A 25888-nucleotide genomic window follows, 5' to 3' on the forward strand; every position below is an offset into this window, starting at 1 on the left:
CCCGTTACCTCAGATGGCAGACACAGATGTCGACACGGAGTCTGACTCCAGTGTCGACGAGATTGAGACATATACACAATCCACTAGGAACATCCGTTGCATGATCTCGGCAATGAAAAATGTGTTGCACATTTCTGACATGAACCCAAGTACCACATAAAAGGGGTTTTATGTTTGGGGAGAAAAAGCAGCCAGTGTTTTGTTCCCCCATCAGATGAGTGAATGAAGTGTGTAAAGAAGCGTGGGTTCCCCCGATAAGAAACTGGTAATTTCTAAAAAGTTACTGATGGCGTACCCTTTCCCGCCAGAGGATAGGTCACGTTGGGAGATATCCCCTAGGGTGGATAAGGCGCTCACACGTTTGTCAAAAAAGGTGGCACTGCCGTCTTAGGATACGGCCACTTTGAAGGAGCCTGCTGATAAAAAGCAGGAGGCTATCCTGAAGTCTGTATATACACACTCAGGTACTATACTGAGACCTGCAATTGCCTCAGCATGAATAGTGCTGCTGCAGCGTGGTCTGATACCCTGTCAATATTAATACCCTAGACAGAGATAATATTTTGCTAACATAGAGCATATTAAAGACGTCGTCTTATATATGAGGGATGCACAGAGGGATATTTGCCGGCTGGCATCCAGAATTAAGGCAATGTCCATTCTGCCAGGAGGGTATTAGAGACCTGGCAGTGGACAGGTGATGCTGACTTTAAAAGGCACATGGAGATTCTGCCTTATAAGGGTGAGGAATTGTTTGGGAATGGTCTCTGGGACCTCGTATCCACAGCAACAGCTGGGAAGAAAATTTTTTACCTCAGGTTTCCTCACAGCCTAAGAAAGCACTGTATTTTCAGGTACAGTCCTTTCGGCTTCAGAAAAGCAAGCGGGTCAAAGGCGCTTCCTTTCTGCACAGAGACAAGGGAAGAAGGAAAAAGCTGCACCAGACAGCCATTTCCCAGGATCAAAAATCTTCCCCCGCTTCCTCTGAGTCCACCGCATGACGCTGGGGCTCCACAGGTGGAGACAGGTGCGGTGGGGGCGCATCTCGGGAACTTCAGGGACCAGTGGGCTTGCCCACAGGTGGATCCCTAGGTTCTGCAAGTAGTATCACAGGGATACAAGCTGGAGTTCGAGGCGACTCCCCCTCGCCGTTACCTCACATCAGCCTTGCCTGCTGCCCTCGGAGAAAGGGAGGTAGTACTGGCGGCAATTCACAAGCTGTACTTCCAGCAGGTGAAATCAAGGTACCCCTCCTTCAACAAGGCCGGGGTTACTATTCCAAAATGTTTGTGGTACCGAAACCAGACGGTTCGGTGAGACCCATTCTAAAATTGAAATCCTTGAACACTTCTATACGAAGGTTCAAGTTCAAATTGGAATCGCTCAGGGCGATTTTGCAAGCCTGGAGAATTTCATGGTATCACTGGACATCAAGGATGCTTACCTGCATGTCCCTATTTACCCTCCTCACCAGGAGTACCTCAAAATTGTGGTACAGGTTTGTCATTACCAATTCCAGACGTTGCCGTTGGTCTGTTCCCGGCACGAGGGTATTTACCAAGGTAATGGCCGAAATAATTATCCCGTACTTGGACGATCTCCTTATAAAGGCGAGGTCCAGGGAGCAGTTGTTCGTCGGAGTAGCACTATCTCGGGAAGTGCTACAACAGCACGGCTGGATTCTGAATATTCCAAAGTCGCAGCTGGTTCCTACGACGCGTCTACTGTTCCTGGGTATGGTTCTGGACACAACAAGAAAAAAGGGTTTCTCCCGGAGGAGAAGTCCAAGGAGTTGTCGTCTCTAGACAGAGACCTCCTAATACAAATACAAGTGTCGGTGCATCAATGCACGCGAGCCCTGGGAAAGATGGTAGCTTCTTACGAAGAAATTCCATTCGGCAGGTTCCATGCAAGGATCTTCCAGTGGGATCTGTTGGACAAGTGGTCCGGGTCGCATCTTCAGATGCATCGGCGGATAACCCTGTCTCCAAGGGCCAGGGTGTCGCTGTTGTGGTGGCTGCAGAATGCTCATCTTCTAGAGGGCTGCAGATTCGGCATACAGGACTGGGTCCTGGTGACCACGGATGCCAGCCTTCGAGGCTGGGGGGCAGTCACACAGGGAAGAAACTTCCAAGGACTATGGACAAGTCAGGAGACTTCTCTACACATAAATATTCTGGAACTAAGGGCCATTTACAATGCCCTAAGTCAGGCTAGACCCCTGCTTCAACACCGGCCGGTGCTGATCCAGTCAGACAACATCACGGCGGTCGCTCATGTAAACCGACAGGGCGGCACAAGAAGCAGGATGGCGATGGCAGAAGCCACAAGGATTCTCTGATGGGCGGAAAATCACGTGATAGCACTGTCAGCAGTGTTCATTCCGGGAGTGGACAACTGGGAAGCAGACTTTCTCAGCAGACACGACCTCCACCTGGGAGAGTGGGGACTTCATCCAGAAGTCTTCCAAATGATTGTACACCGTTGGGAAAGGCCACAGGTGGACATGATGGCGTCCCGCCTCAACAAAAAGCTACAAAGATATTGCGCCAGGTCAAGGGACCCTCAGGCGATAGCTGTGGACGCTCTGGTAACACCGTGGGTGTACCAGTCGGTGTATGTGTTCCCTTCTCTGCTTCTCATACCCAGGGTAATGAGAATAATAAGAAGGAGAGGAGTAAGAACTATACTCATTGTTCCGGATTGGCCAAGAAGAGCTTGGTACCCAGAACTCCAAGAAATGATCTCAGAGGACCCATGGCCTCTGCCGCTCAGACAGGACCTGCTGCAGCAGGGGGCCTGTCTGTTCCAAGACGTACCGCGGCTGCGTTTGACAGCATGGCGGTTGAACGCCGGATCCTGAAGGAAAAGGGCATTCCGGAGGAAGTTATCCCTACGCTAATTAAAGCTAGGAAAGAAGTGAGCGCAAACCATTATCACCGCATATGGCGGAAATGTGTTGCGTGCTGTGAGGCCAGGAAGGCCCCAACGGAGGAATTTCAGCTAGGTCGATTTCTGCACTTCCTAAAGTCAGGGGTGACTATGGGCCTAAAATTGGGTTCCATTAAGGTCCAGATTTCGGCTCTATCGATTTTCTTCCAAAATAGAACTTGCTTCACTGCCTGAAGTTCAGACTTTTGTTAAGGGAGTGCTGCATAGTCAGCCCCCGTTTGTGCCTCCAGTGGCACCGTGGGATCTCAACGTGGTGTTGGATTTCCTGAAGTCGCATTGGGTTGAGCCACTTAAATCCGTGGAGCTAAAATACCTCACGTGGAAAGTGGTCATGCTGTTGGCCTTGGCGTCGGCCAGGCGTGTATCAGAATTGGCGGCTTTATCATGCAAAAGCCCTTATCTGATTTTTTTTATATGGATAGGGCGGAATTGAGGACTCGTTCCCAATTCCTTCCTAAGGTGGTATCAGTGTTTCATGTGAACCAACCTATTGTGGTGCCTGCGGCTACTTGGGACTTGGAGGATTCCAAGTTACTGGACGTAGTCAGGGCCCTGAAAAATATATGTTTCCAGGACGGCTGGAGTCAGGAAAACTGACTCGCTATTTATCCTATATGCACCCAACAAGCTGGGTGCTCCTGCTTCTAAGCAGACTATTGCTCGCTGGATCTGTAGTACGATTCAACTTGAACATTCTGCGGCTGGACTGCCGCACCCTAAATCTGTAAAAACCCATTCCACGAGGAAAGGGGCTCTTCTTGGGCGGCTGCCCGAGGGGTCTCGGCTTTACAATTTGGCCGAGCTGTTACTTGGTCGGGTTCAAACACTATTGCAAGAGTCTACAAGTTTGATACCCTGGCTGAGGAGGACCTAGAGTTTGCTCATTCGGTGCTGTAGAGTCATCCGCACTCTCCCGCCCGTTTGGGAGCTTTGGTATAATCCCCATGGTCCTTACGGAGTCCCAGCATCCACTTAGGACGTCAGAGAAAATAAGATTTTACTCACCGGTAAATCTATTTTTCGTAGTCCGTAGTGGATGCTGGGCGCCCATCCCAAGTGCGGATTGTCTGCAATACTTGTATATAGTTATTGCCTAACTAAAGGGTTATTGTTGAGCCATCTGTTGAGAGGCTCAGTTATATTTCATACTGTTAACTGGGTATAGTATCACGAGTTATACGGTGTGATTGGTGTGGCTTACCCGAGTCTTACCCGGGATTCAAAATCCTTCCTTATTGTGTCATGTCTTCCGGGCACAGTATCCTAACTGAGGTCTGGAGGAGGGTCATAGTGGGAGGAGCCAGTGCACACCAGGTAGTCCTAAAGCTTTCTTTAGTTGTGCCCAGTCTCCTGCGGAGCCGCTATTCCCCATGGTCCTTACGGAGTCCCAGCATCCACTACGGACTACGAGAAATAGATTTACCGGTTTGTACAAGATTATCTGAGAGGAAAATGGTGCTGGATAGTGTAATTTTGTAAAATAATTGATTGATAATTTTGTTCTATAAATGCATAGTCTCCGGTCAGGATCCCGGCAGTCAGAATACAGATGCTGGAATCCCAACACTGGGGGTCATTCCGAGTTGATCGCTAGCTGACGTTTTTCGCTGCGTAGTGATCAGTGAAAAAAACGGCTAATCTGCGTATGCATCGCAATGCGCATGCGCATCGTACGGGTACGAAGTCCATTTTGGTTTTGCACTGGTTCTAGCAACGATTCCATTTGCACAGCCGAACGCAAGGAGACTGACAGAAAGAGGGCGTTTATGGGTGTCAACTGACCGTTTTCTGGGAGTATTTTGAAAAACGCAGGTGTGGTCGGGCATTTGCTGGGCGGGTATCTGACGTCATTACCGTGTCACTCGTCGCAGCAATCATCGCACAGGATATGTAACTACAGGGCTGGTCTTGTTTTGCACAAAATGCGTTTGCAGGCGCTCTGCTGCACAGGCGCTCGCACTCCTGAAAAGCGCAAATACACTCCATCGTGGGCGGCGACTATGCGTTTGTATGGCTGTTAAAAACTGCTATCGAGCGAACAACCCGGAATGACCCCCACTATTTGGAATGCCGACACCTGCATCCCGAATAGATTCATCAACCCGCACCGGAATCCCGACAGGTGGGATGCCAAATGAGCAGACACCGGCCTGCAAGAGAGGTATGCTGCTGGGAAGGGGAAGGGGGGGGGGGTGTTAGGTTTAGGCTGTGGGGAAGGGGGGGAGGTTAGGTTTAGGCTGAGGGTGGGGTGAGGTTAGGTGTAGGCTGCGGAGAGAGGGTTGGGGGTTAGCCTGCGCCCTGGAAAGAGGGGGGGGGGGGGAGTAGGTGTAGGCTGTGGGAGGGGGGGCATGTTTGGGCTACCCCCAGGGGAGGGTTTGGCTGCGGGGAGGGTTAGGTTTAGGCACCACCAGGGAGGGTTGGGGTTAGGTGGAGGGGAGGGTGGCTTAGGGTTAGGGGGACCAGAAGGGGGAAGTAAGTATACTTCCCTTCCCCTGTCGGGATTCTGATCATCGGGATGCTATGGTCTGTATTCTGATCACAGGCATCCCAGATGCCTGCAAATTGAACCCAACCCAAATGCATACCACTTTCACAGCTGTAGCTTCATCGTCAACATAAATGATCTTTTGTATGCAACAAAGACTCTCCTACAGATCTTCTCCACTTGTCCAATCAGAAGATATCTTAAACATACGGGAGTCAGCCCACAACCATATTGATGCCATTTGTATAAGAATATATATTACAGGTTGAGTATCCCTTATCCAAAATGCTTGGGACCAGAGGTATTTTGGATATGGGATTTTTCCGTATTTTGGAATAATTGCATACCATAATGAGATATCATGGTGATGGGACCTAAATATAAGCACAGAATGCATTTATGTTACATATACACCTTATACACACAGCCTGAAGGTCATTTTAGCCAATATTTTTTATAACTTTGTGCATTAAACAAAGTGTGTCTACATTCACACAATTCATTTATGTTTCTTATACACACAGCCTGAAGGTCATTTAATACAATATTTTTAATAACTTTGTGTATTAAACAAGGTTTGTGTACATTGAGCCATCAAAAAACAAAAGTTTCACTATCTCACTCTCACTCCAAAAAGTCCGTATTTCGGAATATTACGTATTTCGGATATTTGGATATGGGATACTCAACCTGTATAGGAATTATTTTTACAACATCCGGCACCTTTTTTCATCTTTATTTGTCCTATGGGGAATGTAGTTGGCATCCAGACGGACTGGATGCCAGCGGTAATGGTTAGGCTGCGGGAAGAGAGGGTAGGGCAAGGCTTAGTTTAGTTGCTCGCACCTGTTGGGATTATGGCAGTCAGGATGACGGTGTCGGTATTCCGACTGCCGGTATCCCGTACCCAACCTGCCCATTCCTGTAAATGTATAACAGATCATTGAGACAATACTGGTGATGTTTACTGTATGGTCCTTTTTGTCTGGCTTAGTTCACTTTGCACTGAAAATAGTGAATCAAGCTTGAAATATAGATTATGGGTCCTAAAGGTGGAGTGAGCTAAAAGCAAAAGAAATACTGTATGTAAGTGGGCAGGGCCAACACTATGTTGCAGTGGTATTCCTCCACTACACAGTTGTTGTGTCTTTTCATTTAACATAAACATGCTGCATCTGTATGCTATACAGTTAGGACAAACACATTGGGGTGTATGGCATTTACTTCACAGAATGCATAAAAGGTAATAGTTCACGAAGCATGATTATTCTTTCATCTGAATACATGGCTACGCATGTATGTGCAGCCTATTTCACACTTTACAATGATGATGATTGGTACCCAATTCTGATGAGGCTGTTTCTAGAAATGTTTCTCTGTTAACATAGAAGATAATTTACAATTTAATGGTTTGTTTGTTTTTTTTTTTTTTTTTTTTGTAGACCCGTTCCCTGCTGAGTGTGTTTGAGGAAGATGCAGGTACCCTGACTGAGTATACAAATCAATTGCTCCAGTCGATGCAGCGGGTCTATGGGGCACAGGTAAGCTGCTCTAGGAAACACGTCTGTGCTGTACTTGAGGGGTTTTGTTTTAGTGAAAAGTTGAAGTGGATCTGTGGAATATTATCTGTAAAACTAGTTTTATTGTATGCTAATATCCACCATCATAAAGCTGTCATGCGTTGTCTCTGGGAATAGTAAGTTGCCAAAGGGATACATAGTGGCAGTGATTACTAGCATGGGTTCAACAGAGATATACAAAAATAATTACCGTCTCCACATTATGGGTGTTCCAACACATATACATTACCACAGGGCTTTTGGGGCATAATTCAGAGTTGATCGCAGCTTCAAATTTGTTAACAGTTGGGGAAAACCATGTGCACTGCAGGTGGGACAGATATAACATGTGCAGAAAGAGTTAGATTTGGGTGTGGTGTGTTCAAACTGAAATCTAAATTGCTGTGTAGAAATAAAGCAGCCAGTATTTACCCTGCACAGAAACAAAATAACCCACCCAAATCTAACTTTCTCTGCAAATGTTATATCTGCCCCACCTGCAGTGCACATGGTTTTGCCCAACTGCTAACAAATTTGCTGCTGCGATCAACTCTGAATTACCCCCTTCATTCTGCTGCTCAAATCTCCAGCCAAACTAATAAGAGAAAACATTTCTTTTAATGTATTCTACTTTTCACATCATTACTTCTACAGTGATTTGCAGTGATACCTTTTTGGAATGTCTTTTGTATTTTGATTTTGTATACAGGTTGAGTATCCCATATCCAAATATTCCGAAATACGGAATATTCCGAAATACGGACTTTTTTGAGTGAGAGTGAGATAGTGAAACCTTTGTTTTTTGATGGCTCAATGTACACAAACTTTGTTTAATACACAAAGTTATTAAAAATATTGTATTAAATGACCTTCAGGCTGTGTGCATAAGGTGTATATGAAACATAAATGAATTGTGTGAATGTACACACACTTTGTTCAATGCACAAAGTTATAAAAAATATTGGCTAAAATTACCGTCAGGCTGTGTGTATAAGGTGTATATGAAACATAAATGCATTCTGTGCTTAGATTTAGGTCCCATCACCATGATATCTCATTATGGTATGCAATTATTCCAAAATACGGAAAAATCCCATATCCAAAATACCTCTGGTCCCAAGCATTTTGGATAAGGGAGACTCAACCTGTATTAAGTTCTTTGTTGTAAAATATCTATTATATCACAGGGTTAATGTCTGCCTAGCTCTCACTGGCTGCTTGACTCCTGGACACAGCTTCGTCTTGCTTTGCTGGAAGCAAAAGTCCCCAAATTATTGTCACTCCCCAGAATTGTGCACTCTCTGAAATGCACCATCTCACCTGAACTGTCAGTTGTTTATCAGATTCCTCAGCTTGGCTGCCAAGGCTGAGGCTCTGGCCTGCAGCAAATTTTTGCCCATAGCACGGGAAAATGCCTGTTTTTTTTTTTTAGGTTTGCCTGCATCTCCTTAAAGCTCCAAAAATTAAAACTTTCCAGAGCTTGTTCCATCTATAGATGACATTGCCTAATAGAAACGTATGGGCTTGTGTCCTCATTATACCCATTGAGGTATTCCATAAGATCCCTCCTACTGTCTCTTCTGCCACACATGCGCAGAAGGACTCCTAGGTCATAAACCCGGAAGTCCTTTCATCGCAAAGGACTGTTCTTATTGGAAGACCGATCCTTTGCAATTTTAATCACAATTGTACATGCACACGGCGTTAAATGATGTTATGCATGTGATCAGTGGTGGGATGTAGTGCATATAAAATGCAGTGTGTGATACATCCCTCCCAAGGTGAAATAAGAGCTGCTAGGGCCTCAGGAGAAGAAACTGATACATTAAGCCGTTACAGTAATGTTGTATCTCTTATAGCAGGGGTGGCCAAAAGAACTTCACTAAACGTAACCAGCTCCCATTAGAGCAGCGGACCTTTGACGTCATGATGTCACCCGCTTGCTCAGAGGAGCCCACCGCCTCTGTTTCTATTCCATTAACTGCCTGTCGTGGTGTGCTGTCATGTGGAGCTGCTATTCTACCTGGCTGCCTGCTTGGTGGGTAGTGTTTGTTATTGAAGTGTTATATGGAGAAAGGGGAGGGAGGAGGAGCGGAGGCTGAGACTATTTAGTTTGGGTTTTTTGTTTGTTTGTGGGGGACAATTTATTTATTTTTTCTTAACGTATATGGGGGGTAATTCTGAGTTGATCGCAGCAGGAACTTTGTTAGCAGTTGGGCAAAACCATGTGCACTGCAGGGGAGGCAGATATAACATGTGCAGAGAGAGATAGATTTGGGTGTGGTGAGTTCAATCTGCAATCTAAATTGCAGTGTAAAAATAAAGCAGCCAGTATTTACCCTGGACAGAAACAAAATAACCCACCCAAATCTAACTCTCTCTGCAAATGTTATATCTGCCCCCCTGCAGTTCACATGGTTTTGCCCAACTGCTAAAAAATTTCCTGCTGCGATCAACTTGGAATTACCCCCATGGAGCAATGTATTTTTACTACTGTGTGGGGGCCAATGTGTTTTTACTACTGTGTGGGGGCCAGTTTTTTACACCTGTGTGGGTGTCAATGTGTTTTTACTTCTGTGAGGTGGCCAATGTGTTTGAGGTTTTTACCTGTGGGGGGCCAATTTTTGATTTCGAGTGAGATAGTCCCTAAACCCTGTGCAGCAAGGAGGTCACACACCCTTTTTGTTAAGCCACACCCCCTTTTAAAGCACACATCTGTGTTGCGCGCTATTTTTCCACCTAGGTAGATCACGTAAACTGTTCAGCTTTCAAAGTAGATCGCCATGTAAAAGATGTCTAGTTGACACAACATCATTGTGCTAATAATACACAAGTAACATATTTTCTCTGACGTCCTAGTGGATGCTGGGAACTCCGTAAGGACCATGGGGAATAGCGGCTCCGCAGGAGACTGGGCACAAAAGTAAAAGCTTTAGGACTACCTGGTGTGCACTGGCTCCTCCCCCTATGACCCTCCTCCAAGCCTCAGTTAGATTTTTGTGCCCGGCCGAGAAGGGTGCACACTAGGGGCTCTCCTGAGCTTCTTAGTGAAAAGTTTAGTTTTAGGTTTTTTATTTTCAGTGAGACCTGCTGGCAACAGGCTCACTGCATCGAGGGACTAAGGGGAGAAGAAGCGAACTCACCTGCGTGCAGAGTGGATTGGGCTTCTTAGGCTACTGGACACCATTAGCTCCAGAGGGACCGAACACAGGCCCAGCCTCGGAGCTCGGTCCCGGAGCCGCGCCGCCGGCCCCCTTACAGAGCCAGAAGCAAGAAAAGGTCCGGAAAAATCGGCGGCAGAAGACATCAGTCTTCAACAAGGTAGCGCACAGCACTGCAGCTGTGCGCCATTGTTACTCAGGCACACTTCACACTCCGGTAACTGAGGGTGCAGGGCGCTAGGGGGGGGCGCCCTGAGCAGCAATGTAAAACACCTTGGCTGGCATAAATACACCACATATAACCCCCAGGGCTATATGGGTGTATTTTAACCCCTGCCAGAATTACCAAAAAAGCGGGAGAAAAGGCCGCCGAGAAGGGGACGGAGCCTATCTCCTCAGCACACGGGCGCCATTTTCCATCTCAGCTCCGCTGGAAGGACGTCTCCCTGACTCTCCCCTGCAGTCCTGCACTACAGAAAAGGGTAAAAAAGAGAGGGGGGGCACTAATTTGGCGCAGTTTCATATTAACAGCAGCTATAAAGGAAAAGCACACTTGATAGTGGTATTCCTGTATATATATAGCGCTCTGGTGTGTGCTGGCATACTCTCCCTCTGTCTCCCCAAAGGGCTAGTGGGGTCCTGTCCTCTATCAGAGCATTCCCTGTGTGTGTGCGGTGTGTCGGTACGATTGTGTCGACATGTTTGAGGAGGAAAATGAGATGGAAGCGGAGCAATTGCCTATTATACAGTTGTCACCCCCTAGGGAGTCGACACCTGAGTGGATGAGCTTGTGGAAGGAACTGCGTGACAGTGTCAGCCCCTTACGACAGACAGTTGACGACATGAGACAGCCGGCTAATCAGCTTGTGCCTGTCCAGGGGTCTCAAACGCCATCAGGGGCTTTAAAACGCCCGTTACCTCAAATGGCAGACACAGACACGGATACTGACTCCAGTGTCGATGATGAGGAGACAAACGTGACTTCCACTAGGGCCACACGTTACATGATTGAAGCAATGAAAAATGTATTGCATATATCTGATAATACAAGTACCACTAAGAAGGGTATTATGTTTGGTGAGAAAAAACTGCCTGTAGTTTTTCCTGTATCCGAGGAATTAAATGAAGTGTGTGATGAGGCGTGGGTTTCCCCCGATAAAAAACTGATAGTTCCTAAAAGGTTATTGGCATCGTACCCTTTCCCGCCAGCGGATAGGGCACGTTGGGAAACACCCCCAAGGGTGGATAAAGCGCTCACACGCTTGTCTAAACAGGTAGCACTACCCTCTCCTGATACGGCCGCCCTAAAGGAACCTGCCGATAGAAAGCTGGAGAATATCCTAAAATGTATATACTCTCACACGGGTGTTATACTGCGACCAGCAATAGCCTCAGCCTGGATGTGCAGTGCGGGCCTGGCGTGGTCGGATTCCCTGACTGAAAATATTGATACCCTTGATAGGGACAGTATATTATTGACTGTAGAGCATTTGAAGGATGCATTTCTATATATGCGTGATGCACAGAGGGATATTTGCCGACTGGCATCAAGAGTTAGCGCGCTGTCCATTTCTGCAAGAAGAGGTTTATGGACGCGGCAGTGGTCAGGTGATGCGGATTCTAAAAGGCACATGGAAGTATTGCCTTATAAGGGGGAGGAGTTATTTGGGGTAGGTCTATCAGACCTGGTAGCCACGGCAACTGCTGGAAAATCCACATTTTTACCCCAGGTAGCTTCTCAACCTAAGAAGACGCCATACTATCAGGCGCAGTCCTTTCGGCCCCATAAGGGCAAGCGGGCAAAAGGCGCCTCATTTCTGCCCCGTGGCAGAGGGAGAGGAAAAAGGCTGCAACAAACAGCCAGTTCCCAGGAACAAAAGCCCTCTCCCGCCTCCGCAAAGTCCTCAGCATGACGCTGGGGCTTTACAAGCGGACTCAGGCATGGTGGGGGCCCGTCTCAAGAAGTTCAGTGCGCAGTGGGCCCACTCGCAAGTGGACCCCTGGATCCTTCAGGTGGTATCTCAGGGGTACAAATTGGAATTCGAGACGTCTCCCCCTCGCCGTTTTCTAAAGTCTGCTTTACCGACGTCTCCCTCAGACAGGGAGGCAGTATTGGAAGCCATTCACAAGCTGTATTCCCAGCAGGTGATAATCAAGGTACCCCTCCTACAACAGGGAAAGGGGTACTATTCCACACTATTTGTGGTACCGAAGCCGGACGGCTCGGTGAGACCAATTTTAAACCTGAAATCCTTGAACACTTACATACAAAGGTTCAAATTCAAGATGGAGTCACTCAGAGCAGTGATTGCAAACCTGGAAGAAGGGGACTATATGGTGTCTCTGGACATAAAAGATGCTTACCTACACGTCCCAATTTACCCTTCTCACCAAGGGTACCTCAGGTTTGTGTCACTATCAGTTTCAGACGCTGCCGTTTGGATTGTCCACGGCACCCCGGGTCTTTACCAAGGTAATGGCCGAAATGATGATACTCCTTCGAAGGAAGGGAGTTTTAGTTATCCCGTACTTGGACGATCTCCTGATAAGGGCAAGATCCAGGGAACAGTTGGAAGTCGGGGTAGCACTATCTCAGATAGTGCTGCGCCAGCACGATTGGATTCTCAATATTCCAAAATCGCAGCTGATCCCGACGACACGACTTCTATTCCTAGGGATGATCCTGGACACAGTCCAGAAAAAGGTGTTTCTCCCGGAGGAGAAAGCCAGGGAGTTATCCGAACTAGTCAGAAAGCTCCTAAAACCAGGCCAAGTCTCAGTGCATCAATGCACAAGGGTTCTGGGAAAAATGGTGGCTTCTTACGAAGCAATCCCATTCGGCAGATTCCACGCAAGAACCTTCCAGTGGGATCTGCTAGACAAATGGTCCGGGTCGCATCTTCAGATGCATCAGCGGATAATCTTGTCTCCAAGGACAAGAGTGTCTCTCCTGTGGTGGTTGCAGAGTGCTCATCTTCTAGAGGGCCGCAGATTCGGCATTCAGGACTGGGTCCTGGTGACCACGGAATCCAGCCTGAGAGGCTGGGGAGCAGTCACACAGGGAAGAAATTTCCAGGGCTTGTGGTCAAGCCTGGAGACATCACTTCACATAAATATCCTGGAGCTAAGAGCCATCTACAATGCTCCGAGCCTAGCGAGACCTCTGCTTCAAGGTCAGCCGGTGCTGATCCAGTCGGACAACATTACGGCAGTCGCCCACGTAAACAGACAGGGCGGCACAAGAAGCAGGAGGGCAATGACAGAAGTTGCAAGGATTCTTCGCTGGGCAGAAAATCATGTGATAGCACTGTCAGCAGTGTTCATTCCGGGAGTGGACAACTGGGAAGCAGACTTCCTCAGCAGACACGACCTCCACCCGGGGGAGTGGGGACTTCACTCAGAAGTCTTCCACATGATTGTGAACCGTTGGGAAAAACCAAAGGTGGACATGATGGCGTCCCGCCTCAACAAAAAAACTAGACAGGTATTGCGCCAGGTCGAGGGACCCTCAGGCAATAGCTGTGGACGCTCTGGTAACACCATGGGTGTACCAGTCAGTGTATGTGTTCCCTCCTCTGCCTCTCATACCCAAGGTACTGAGGATCATAAGGAGGAGAGGAGTAAGGACTATACTCGTGGCTCCGGATTGGCCAAGAAGGACTTGGTACCCGGAACTTCAAGAGATGCTCACAGAGGACCCGTGGCCTCTACCTCTAAGAAAGGACCTGCTCCAGCAGGGACCCTGTCTGTTCCAAGACTTACCGCGGCTGCGTTTGACGGCATGGCGGTTGAACGCCGGATCCTGAAGGAAAAAGGCATTCCGGATGAAGTCATCCCTACCCTGATCAAAGCCAGGAAGGATGTAACCGTACAACATTATCACCGTATTTGGCGTAAATATGTTGCGTGGTGCGAGGCCAGGAAGGCCCCTACAGAGGAATTTCAACTGGGTCGTTTCCTGCATTTCCTGCAAACAGGACTGTCTATGGGTCTAAAATTAGGGTCCATTAAGGTTCAAATTTCGGCCCTGTCGATTTTCTTCCAAACAGAACTGGCTTCAGTTCCTGAAGTACAGACGTTTGTCAAGGGGGTACTGCATATACAACCTCCTTTTGTGCCTCCAGTGGCACCTTGGGATCTCAATGTAGTTTTGGGATTCCTAAAATCACATTGGTTTGAACCACTTTCCACTGTGGACTTAAAATATCTCACATGGAAGGTGGTAATGCTGTTAGCCCTGGCTTCAGCCAGGCATGTCTCAGAATTGGCTGCTTTATCCTATAAAAGCCCTTACCTAATTTTTCATACGGACAGGGCAGAATTGAGGACTCGTCCTCAATTTCTCCCTAAGGTGGTTTCAGCATTTCACTTGAACCAGCCTATTGTGGTGCCTGCGGCTACTAGGGACTTGGAGGATTACAAGTTGCTGGACGTAGTCAGGGCCCTGAAAATATATGTTTCCAGGACGGCTGGAGTCAGAAAATCTGACTCGCTGTTTATCCTGTATGCACCCAACAAGCTGGGTGCTCCTGCTTCTAAGCAGACTATTGCTCGTTGGATTTGTAGTACAATTCAGCTTGCACATTCTGTGGCAGGCCTGCCACAGCCAAAATCTGTAAAAGCCCATTCCACAAGGAAAGTGGGCTCATCTTGGGCGGCTGCCCGAGGGGTCTCGGCTTTACAACTTTGCCGAGCAGCTACTTGGTCAGGGGCAAACACGTTTGCTAAATTCTACAAATTTGATACCCTGGCTGAGGAGGACCTGGAGTTCTCTCATTCGGTGCTGCAGAGTCATCCGCACTCTCCCGCCCGTTTGGGAGCTTTGGTATAATCCCCATGGTCCTTACGGAGTTCCCAGCGTCCACTAGGACGTCAGAGAAAATAAGAATTTACTTACCGATAATTCTATTTCTCGTAGTCCGTAGTGGATGCTGGGCGCCCATCCCAAGTGCGGATTGTCTGCAATACTTGTACATAGTTATTGTTACAAAAATCGGGTTATTATTGTTGTGAGCCATCTTTTCAGAGGCTCCTCTGTTATCATGCTGTTAACTGGGTTCAGATCACAGGTTGTACAGTGTGATTGGTGTGGCTGGTATGAGTCTTACCCGGGATTCAATATCCTTCCTTATTGTGTACGCTCGTCCGGGCACAGTATCCTAACTGAGGCTTGGAGGAGGGTCATAGGGGGAGGAGCCAGTGCACACCAGGTAGTCCTAAAGCTTTTACGTTTGTGCCCAGTCTCCTGCGGAGCCGCTATTCCCCATGGTCCTTACGGAGTTCCCAGCATCCACTACGGACTACGAGAAATAGAATTATCGGTAAGTAAATTCTTATTATTCACAGCATAGGAACTGTGACATGCCAGATGCTGTGTTCCCACTCTGCAGTGTTCTATTGTACCAGTGTCCAGCGCACCAACATTGTAGCAGCGGTTACTGTGCCCCTTGCAGCATACTGCCCAGCTATCCCTAGGCACAGACCTACTTTGTGTAGGCCTACAAACGTCCCTGTTTATTGTATTGGCGATTCATACATGATTACATAGCAAAGTAACATTGGACAATGGTGAAAGATTTATAAGTGTCAAAGCAATCTAGAAATTGTAGCAAACTCAGTTAATGAATAATTCAGCAGCTTGTATTCATTTTGCAAACTGGAACTTTTTTTTTACAATTGCACGAGTAATTTACAGATGGTTTAATGGTTAGCATTATTGCATCACAGCGCTGAGGTTATGGGTTACGATTTCCTCATAGAAACGTACATAGAAACAAAGAATCTTACTGCATAGAAGTACCACTTGGCCCATCTAGTCTACCCTCATTTAACATTTAGGTAACCTCAACCCTATTTGATTTTTAGTTCTTTGTAAGGATATCCATATGCCCATCCCATGCGTGCTTAAATTGCTGTACCATCTTAGTAGCTACCAGGGAGTCTATTCAGGGCCGAAACTAGGATTTCTGTCACCCGGGGCAAGGTAGTCATTTGACCCCCCCCCCGCAAAAAAAAATAAAAATATTTTACACTAAATGAATAAAAATAATAAAATAAAAAATAAATAAATAAATGAATAAAAATATTATATATATATATATATATATCTCTTTCAGAACTTTTTAACCTGAAAAACTGCCTTTTCTAACATAAATTTCATATCCAGGAAAAAGTGTCCCCATTTTACACATTGCGGCAGGAAAAAGTGTCCCCATTTTACACATTGCGGCAGGAAAAAGTGTCCCCATTTTACACATTGCGGCAGGCAAAAGTGTCCCCATTTTACACAGTAAGCTGGCAAGTGTCCCCATTTTACACAGTACGCTGGCAAGTGTCCCCATTTTACACATTGCGGCAGGCACAGGTCCCCATTTTACACAGTACGCAGGCACAGGTCCCCATTTTACACAGTACGCTGGCACAGGTCCCCATTTTACACAGTACGCTGGCACAGGTCCCCATTTTACACAGTACGCTGGCACAGGTCCCCATTTTACACATTACGCTGGCACAGGTCCCCATTTTACACAGTACGCAGGCACAGGTCCCCATTTTACACAGTACGCTGGCACAGGTCCCCATTTTACACAGTACGCTGGCACAGGTCCCCATTTTACACAGTACGCTGGCACAGGTCCCCATTTTACACAGTACGTTGGCACAGGTCCCCATTTTACACAGTACGCTGGCACAGGTCCCCATTTTACACAGTACGCTGGCACAGGTCCCCATTTTACACAGTACGCTGGCACAGGTCCCCATTTTACACAGTACGCTGGCACAGGTCCCCATTTTACACAGCACGCTGGCACAGGTCCCCATTTTACACAGTACGCAGGCACAGGTCCCCATTTTACACAGTACGCAGGCACAGGTCCCCATTTTACACAGTACGCTGGCACAGGTCCCCATTTTACACAGTACGCTGGCACAGGTCCCCATTTTACACAGTACGCAGGCACAGGTCCCCATTTTACACAGTACCCTGGCACAGGTCCCCATTTTACACAGTACGCTGGCACAGGTCCCCATTTTACACATTACGCTGGCACAGGTCCCCATTTTACACAGTACGCAGGCACAGGTCCCCATTTTACACAGTACGCTGGCACAGGTCCCCATTTTACACAGTACGCTGGCACAGGTCCCCATTTTACACAGTACGCTGGCACAGGTCCCCATTTTACACAGTACGCTGGCACAGGTCCCTATTTTACACATTACGCTGGCACAGGTCCCCATTTTACACAGTACGCAGGCACAGGTCCCCATTTTACACAGTACGCTGGCACAGGTCCCCATTTTACACAGTACGCTGGCACAGGTCCCCATTTTACACAGTACGCTGGCACAGGTCCCCATTTTACACAGTACGCTGGCACAGGTCCCCATTTTACACAGTACGCTGGCACAGGTCCCCATTTTACACAGTACGCTGGCACAGGTCCCCATTTTACACAGTACGCTGGCACAGGTCCCCATTTTACACAGTACGCTGGCACAGGTCCCCATTTTACACAGTACGCTGGCACAGGTCCCCATTTTACACAGTACGCAGGCACAGGTCCCCATTTTACACAGTACGCTGGCACAGGTCCCCATTTTACACATTACGCTGGCACAGGTCCCCATTTTACACAGTACGCAGGCACAGGTCCCCATTTTACACAGTACGCAGGCACAGGTCCCCATTTTACACAGTACGCTGGCACAGGTCCCCATTTTACACAGTACGCAGGCACAGGTCCCCATTTTACACAGTACGCTGGCACAGGTCCCCATTTTACACATTACGCTGGCACATGTCCCCATTTTACACATTACGCTGGCACAGGTCCCCATTTTACACAGTAGGCTGGCACAGGTCCCCATTTTACACAGTACGCTGGCACAGGTCCCCATTTTACACAGTACGCTGGCACAGGTCCCCATTTTACACAGTACGCTGGCACAGGTCCCCATTTTACACAGTACGCTGGCACAGGTCCCCATTTTACACAGTACGCTGGCACAGGTCCCCATTTTACACAGTACGCTGGCACAGGTCCCCATTTTACACATTACGCTGGCACAGGTCCCCATTTTACACAGTACGCAGGCACAGGTCCCCATTTTACACAGTACGCTGGCACAGGTCCCCATTTTACACAGTACGCTGGCACAGGTCCCCATTTTACACAGTACGCTGGCACAGGTCCCCATTTTACACAGTACGCTGGCACAGGTCCCCATTTTACACAGTACGCTGGCACAGGTCCCCATTTTACACAGTACGCAGGCACAGGTCCCCATTTTACACAGTACGCAGGCACAGGTCCCCATTTTAAACATTACGGCAGGTGGTGGGGAGAGGGAGGGAGAGAGAGAGAGGAAGGGAGAGGGGCTGACTTACATTTGAAGCGGTTCTCGACGCTCTTCAGCCGCCTCTCCCTCCTCGTCTGCGCGGCTCCGGGCTCCCCCTTCAGTTCTCCCTCCTCCGGCGGGGTTTCGTTGAATGACGCGTTTGCGCCGTGACGTCACGACGCAATCGCGTCATTCCGCGAAACCCCGCCCCCCGAGCTGGGCACTCGGGAGAAGGGGGTTTAAAAGTGCCGCGGCGGTGTTTGGGGGTCTCGGCGCCCCCTCCAATCCGGCGCCCAGGTCACCTGCCCCCCTAGCCCCCCCCCTAGTTTCGGCCCTGGTCTATTCCACTTCTCCACTACCCTGTCTGTGAAGTAATGTTTCCTTAAATTTCCCCTGAACCTACCTCCATCCTGTTTCAGTGCATCGTGTTCTAATACTTCTCTTCCTTTGCAGAATATATCCCTCCTGTACCTTGATAAAACCCATAGTATATTTGAAAGTTTCTATCATGTGCCCCTCTTTTCTCTTTTCCAAACTATACATGTTAAGATATTTTAGTCTTTCTAGGTAAGTTTTGTGATGTAGGCCATGCATGCACCATTTTAGTTGCTCCTCTTTGCACGCTCTCTAATGTATTTTATATCCTTTTGGAGATAAGGTCTCCAGAACTGAACACACTATTCCAGATTAGGCCGTACCAGAGGCATTATTATTACTTCTTTCTATCTGCTACTGATTCCTCTCCCAATGCAGCCAAGCATCTGACTTCTCTTCCTCATTGCTTCCCTGCCTTTAAGTCATCTGAAATAGTAACTCCTAGATCCCTTTCTTCCTTAGTAGTTTCCAGTATAGTACCCTTGATACTATATTTAGCCTTTGAGGTTTTCAGACCCAAGTGCATGATTTTGCATTTTTTTTTTAGCATTAAACTGTGTTTAACCCACCAGCTTTGATAAAGCTGCAACACAGTAAAACATGTAAGGTGTACCTATTCACACACTCACCAGGACTACTAGGACCTTTCATCTTTGTGCCAGAACCAACCCTCGGATTCCTCCTCCATTGAGACGTAGTGAGTGACTTTAAACTAAAAGCCATTGGATTTTATTTGGATCTATACTGCACTATCTGAGGAACCCTGTCTGGATACAGGAGTACTATCTTGGGGACTTTCCCTCTAGCGGTTGGTTGGTAACTAATACCCCTCACTGGCCTGTGCCATTTGGGTAAACAATTATCATTGCTTATTGAGGAGCTTTGCCTAATGTGGTGTTTATAGGAATGGACACCATTTATTATATGCACATCTTGCAATTATTAGCAGTGAAAACAATTCTGGTGTTTTTCTGTGCTTTTTAATATTGGTTTTATGACTCTTACTGTATGCAATAAAATTTTATTTATCTATATATGATACTATATTGGCGCAATATACAACACCATGCAAATTTTGTGCTGCCATCTTTCTTTTCTTGTATTGTTTTGAGTGGAAGTGACTTTCCTTACCCTTTTGGTAGCTGCAAGGTAACACAAACTATATTCAGCGCCTAAAGATATATCTTGGTATATATTTTAAAGCCAACATGGCACTAACTGTGTGGAGTTTGTATATTCTCCCTGTTCTTGTGTGGGTTTTCTTCATGTAGTCCGGTTTCTTCCCACACTCCAATAATATACATTCAATTAAATGGTTTCCGATAAAAATTAACCCTAGTGATTTAGTGTGTGCATGTGATAGGGCAGACTAGGTGGGCCACCTGGCTCTTATTTGTCATAAATTCTATGTTTCTACATAATCACAAAGATGTCTATACAAAAAATATGAATAATATTGGCATACAGAGCGTTTTTCTTTTTTTGCCTATATGGTATGGTACACATAGAAACATTTTAGTTAAAGTGCATTATCCCAGCTTTTATTGTGATGTTAAAAGCATTTTCCAAATCTTCTCTGCGTATTAGTGTGCCATTACAAGTGCAAGTACAGGGTGGTGTACTGAATGAGCGTTCCCATTAAACTCCATTGTATGCGATCAAATATCCAAACTGTTAAAGGCTGCAGGCAGTCTCTTATTATGTAACCTTATTTTAGCCCTTCAGTCAGAGAGGTATGTACGCAGCTATCCCCGATACACTATATGATCATTTATACAACACTTTAAGCTGCTTCCCTATATTATGTAGTACACATGGTTACTCCAAATGTAATGCACTCATGTAAATGTTGTTACATTTATTAACGGAAATATTGTTTTCTATGTTTTGTGTAAAGAATGAAATGTGTTTGGCAACTCAGCAACTGTCCAGTCATCTGCTTGCATATGAAAAACAGGTAACACATACTACTGTTGTTGTTTGCCATAAATATGTGAATCTAAATCTATTGTATGGTTGTTTTTTTTTGCAACTCATGTAGAGTTTGGTGTAAAATCTGCATTACCACACTTAACAATCACACCATAATGATGTGCTTGCATATGTTTGATATTTGCAGCTCCTTCCGCTTAGCACAGCAGAACACAAGAGGGGAGGTAAGCGGAGAGCAAGCGTAGGACAACTACAGTAATGTTCGCGTAGGACTACATACAGTGCTCGATGGGAACTGTCAGTTGTGACAGATGGTAAAATACTGTAAAAGAAAACAACAATTCTTAATTTTAAATATTTCCCAATCCCTTATTCACTGCTATCTTAAATGCTTAATTCCAAACTCTTCCTTCCTTCCCTTCCCCTCCCCTCCCTCCAGAGCATCCTGGAGCCCCAAATTGAATGACCTGAAATGCCTGGCCACAACTAACCAATCCAGATCAACTTAATTGTGATTGGTCAAAGCTTGCGAAGGAAGCTCTAATTGCTTAGTTGCTGCTATACCAGACATAGGGATTCCTTAAACTCACTCCTCCTGCATTAGCAGCAGCCAGATAAATCTAAGGCTGCTGGCACATAAATCACTTTTTTTTAAATGAAATTATTTTTATTTCTTAAATACACCTTAAAATTCCAGTCATGAGTAAGTTGACAATGCCTGGCATCGGTACGCAATCTCATCCAGTTACACTTAGAATTATACACTTTAAGGGGGCAGATTTAGTTAGCAATGGATTGTGTCCCTGTTAACACTTAACACTTATTTTCCCTCTCTTGAGTCTACTATATCGCCCAGTGTGAATGCAGCCAAAGACTAGCGATGCGCGGTCCCGCGGGTCGTTAATGACCCTCTCTCTCTGCTGTGCATGCTGCTCAATTTGGACTCATCGTCCAAAGCTGCATGCTCCGGCCAGCCATGGCATGACGTCACTGTGCGATATTGCTAGCGATATCGCACAGTGTATATTCCCGTCATCGGGCGGCCCAGCAGGGAAAACACTAGGCGATGTTGCCTAGTGTGTGTTCCCACCTTTATTTGTCTTTTAAATCAAGTGCTTTTTTATTTATTTTAAACAATAAGTATGCAGAGTAATCAAAACAACAACGGATATGGCATGGTAAAGGTGCATACACACGGTGAGATTCAAACTAACCCCGATTCTCACTGTGCGATAGGGACTAGGTCAGTATCGCAAGCACATAATGACTGTGCTTGCGATACGGACTATATGCGATATTGGCCAAGTGTCAATTTTGATTATCGTTTCTACGAGATAGTCAAAATTGACTTGCCTGCACAGTCTAGCATCGGGATTGCAAGGTGACTTTCACCACAACGTTGTTTATTCTGAGTGCCGTTTGCCACAAGGAATATAGTATAGTATAATATAAAACATTATCTATCTATCTATCTATCTATCTATCTATCTATCTATTATAATAATATAATATAATATAATATATAATATATTATATTATATTCCTTGTGGAAAACGGCACTCAGAATAAACAACCAGAGACGTCTCTTAGATGATGCAACGTTTTGGAGAACTTTACTCTCCTTCGTCAGGACAACAAATGACACTAATAGAGACACATAACTTTATAGCAAAAACACCCGGTGCTCAGAAAACCGCCTCTCTCTCCTCGTGATCCGATACCGCTGACGTCATCACATAGCGCTAGCGCTTCTCCGCTGACCCGCACCAGATGCTGGCGCTGCGGCTGGCAAGGGTAGAGAGGGCGTGTAAGAAGTGTGTTTACCTTCACCGTGGAAACCGGGATTTACAGTAACTGTAGCAAACAAGGAGACCATGTACCTGAGTACACTAACACTGAACATCACAAATACTATGCAGTGTGACTAATAATAAACGCTAGTAGAAAGAATAAAGCTACAATTATGACCATAATAAACTAGGGGAGAAATAAATGAAGGCAGATAGTCGGGTTATATTAAAGACCTAGAAAAAAGGTTTTTTTTTAAATTACAGAAAGCTGTTACAGTATGTGAAATTTGTTCATTAAGCCCATAGGGCTGTAGAGTCTGCAGTATATAAATCCATCGTGTCTCACTCTGGAGCAGGAGTCGATCTCTATTGCCACCTAATTTACAAGGTGGTATCCAGACAATCATTTTGTACCTCAGGGATGCCAGACTGTTGGAAATCCCTGAAGTGCCGTGCCACCGGCTGATCACATGCTTTGTTACTTTTATCACCCTCCAAGGCACGGGCATTTGATATAAACTACATGCGTGCTGGTGCATGTCAAGGGGTATCTGATGTGGAGTGGTTTACCGGATCTTGGATCATAGCACTTATTGCCAATTTCTAAGAACCTACACGTAGTGCAGTTAATGCATCTAAAATTTCCCGGTTTTCTACAAAGGAAATGTGGGGCAGGTTGTGCAACAAAACCTGAGATGTCATTGTGAACAACGCAATCTTTAATGTTACGTCCCCTTCTGTAGCCTGGCATGATAGTAGAATTACGCAACACAGGTAGTGCAGGATCTGGATTGATAATAGGCCAGAAAGTTTTAGCTGCCTTCATTATTACCGAAGAGTTGGTAGTAAATTGATTAGGCCAAATCTGTTTTTTGCCTGTAGATGATTTCATGGGACGCCCAAGTGCCTGTTCCCTAGGTACTGCCAATGCTCTCAGCTTAGCTTACTTGAGGGATTTATAATTATAGCCCCTCGTCAGAAATTTTGTAAGCATAATATCCATCTGTAATTCCGCTTCTTGGTGTTTGCTACAGATTCTTAAAATGCGCAGGAATTGCGAATACGGCAAACCACGTTTAAGGGAACTGGGGTGATGGCTAGATGCTGTAAGGTAGGAGTTTCTGTCCACATCCTTGTGGTGCATTCCTGTAATAATTTGAGGATCTTGGATCGTCACAGAAACATCCAGATAATGTATATTAACATCATTCAGATCATGAGTGAACTTTATATTAGGATCCTGTGAATTGATGGTGTCAAGAAAATTAAGTAACTCGAGTTCAGGACCATCCCAAAACATGCAGATATTGTCGATGTAACAACAATAAAAAGTCATGTGTTTTTTCACATCAGGAACTGAAAAAAAGGTTTTATTTTCTACCGCAAACATAAATGCTTTGGCAAAACTCGGTGAAATAATTCCTTTTCAGGATGAGTTCCATTAAATGTAGAAAAAAGTCCAAATTTGGTCCTTCATAATTAATATTGTTGGTCAGTAGTTGTCTGAGTGCCATCAAACCCTTCTCGTGGGGGATATTCGTGTAAAGGCTCACGACGTCTATCGTGCACATCCATTGTTTGGTAAGTAAAGGTGATAAATCCTGCAATTTAAGTATAAACGTAGTGGTGTCCTTTAAAAAGTGTTTCTCTTGTTGAATGACTGGCCAGTCGTGCACTATAGACGTTGTGAGCCTTTACACGAATATTCCCCACGAGAGGGGTTTGATGGCACTCCGACAAAAACTGACCAACAATAGTAATCCGACACGCTGTTCTGGGTGGAGCTCAGTATCTTCAAGCTCCACTCCCTGCCAGCTACCCTGCAGATAACTGGTCCATGGTGAGGAACCAGTGGGAATTAACAGGTTTTGCAGCAACAGGGTGTCCACGTATACACAGAAGTAGGTGGTTTTCAGGTGCCAATGGTAATAGCCTGAGTGGAAATAAGCAGTTCCAATTGTAGGAGCCTGGTGGTGGCAGCACATTACCTGCCTACTGCGCAGTGGGTGGAGTCAGTAACAGGCGGTTACTGACAGCATGAAGGAATCCCCTATTGTCCCAGGTCCAATGCGATCAAACAAATCTGTGATCGCCTGGTGCGGCAAGGTGCATTCAGTTACAGTGTGCATCAAACTTTACATGGGTCCCAGTGGTTTTATCCTGAGCCTTTTGCCTGTATCTGTTTGAAAGTATCCATTCCCTATTTCAAGTGTTCATTATATATTGTCTTCGCTTTCAATTTTAGAACTTTGCCCTGTGTAAAGGAGATGAAGAAGTCATATCAACTTTACAGTACTTTGCGAAAGTAGTAGATGAGGTTAGTACAATATCTTTCTTTCTTTAATTTAATCGGTTTTGGTTTCAGATTTCTAAACTTGTACATGGATATATGGAGTGGGGGTTGAAAGAGCCTTGAGTCCTATTGGATAATTAGCGCTAAATAACTACAATTATTATTATTATTATTATTATTATTACTATTTTGACCTTTTCAGAACAGATATGTTTGCTCAGGAAACCATTTTGAAGTTGTTCACTGCATACTGTAGATAGGAAGTTACTGAAATAGATTAAAAAAACTGCCCTTTTGGCTATATTACACGCTACACCTGACCACTCTGAGTAGTAATGAGTGGATGTTAACTGATGCTTTAAAAAAATATAAAATGATAAAAAATTTAACACAATGCTAGCAGAATAATCTATGTGAACTGTAGGACATAGTGTAGCAATGTTTTGAGATTCCCAGTTACTTGTAAGATCCGGATGATGTGATTACATATACCACCATTATATTACATTACTTAATCTAAACAGAGTTAAATGCAAAACATCCAGATTGACGAATGCTGCCTGATATGGTGGGAATACCCTCCTCTACAGAGAGAGAACCCTAAGTTTATGCTGTGCCGTTAGGGTTAAAAGGAGGTTTTATACTGAGCAAAATAGGCTCTGGGCAAGGTGAGAGATGTGCTCAATCAGTGTGGTGTGAATGTAGCGCAGTTCTGTTATGTAATCAATAGATGGGAAGTGGAACTGCTTTCATAAAATGAATGAGAGAGAACTGTGCTGCAGTATAGTCAATGAATGCATAGTGCTGATAAACAAGCAGTAGCTCACAGCGCTGCTACACAATGAATAATGGACAGTGCTTCTATATAATCAATGTGGACACTGATACACCTATCCTTATCAATGCCTATTTCCCTATAGATTGTAAGCTTGCGAGCAGGGCCTTCCTACCTCTGGTTGTTTGTTATTACCATGTTTTATTATATCATTGTTTCCAAT

General features: G+C 45.7%; 1 protein-coding gene across 2 annotated transcripts in view; it reads left to right on the top strand.

Moving 5' to 3' along the window:
* Window positions 1-25888, top strand: part of APPL2 (adaptor protein, phosphotyrosine interacting with PH domain and leucine zipper 2) — a 246845-nt gene that overhangs the window by 78477 nt on the left and 142480 nt on the right. Inside the window, exons 2-5 of one of the 2 annotated variants that reach the window (XM_063927759.1) lie at window positions 6880-6978; window positions 20773-20832; window positions 20995-21031; window positions 24843-24914. In XM_063927759.1, the coding sequence (XP_063783829.1) occupies window positions 6968-6978; window positions 20773-20832; window positions 20995-21031; window positions 24843-24914 (180 nt within the window). In that variant the 5' untranslated portion in view covers window positions 6880-6967. The remainder of the gene's footprint in view (window positions 1-6879; window positions 6979-20772; window positions 20833-20994; window positions 21032-24842; window positions 24915-25888) is intronic. The other variant, XM_063927758.1, reaches the window with a different exon arrangement.

This window comes from Pseudophryne corroboree, chromosome 6 (genome assembly GCF_028390025.1).
Source record: "Pseudophryne corroboree isolate aPseCor3 chromosome 6, aPseCor3.hap2, whole genome shotgun sequence".
In the NCBI taxonomy this organism is placed as follows: Eukaryota; Metazoa; Chordata; class Amphibia; order Anura; family Myobatrachidae; genus Pseudophryne; species Pseudophryne corroboree.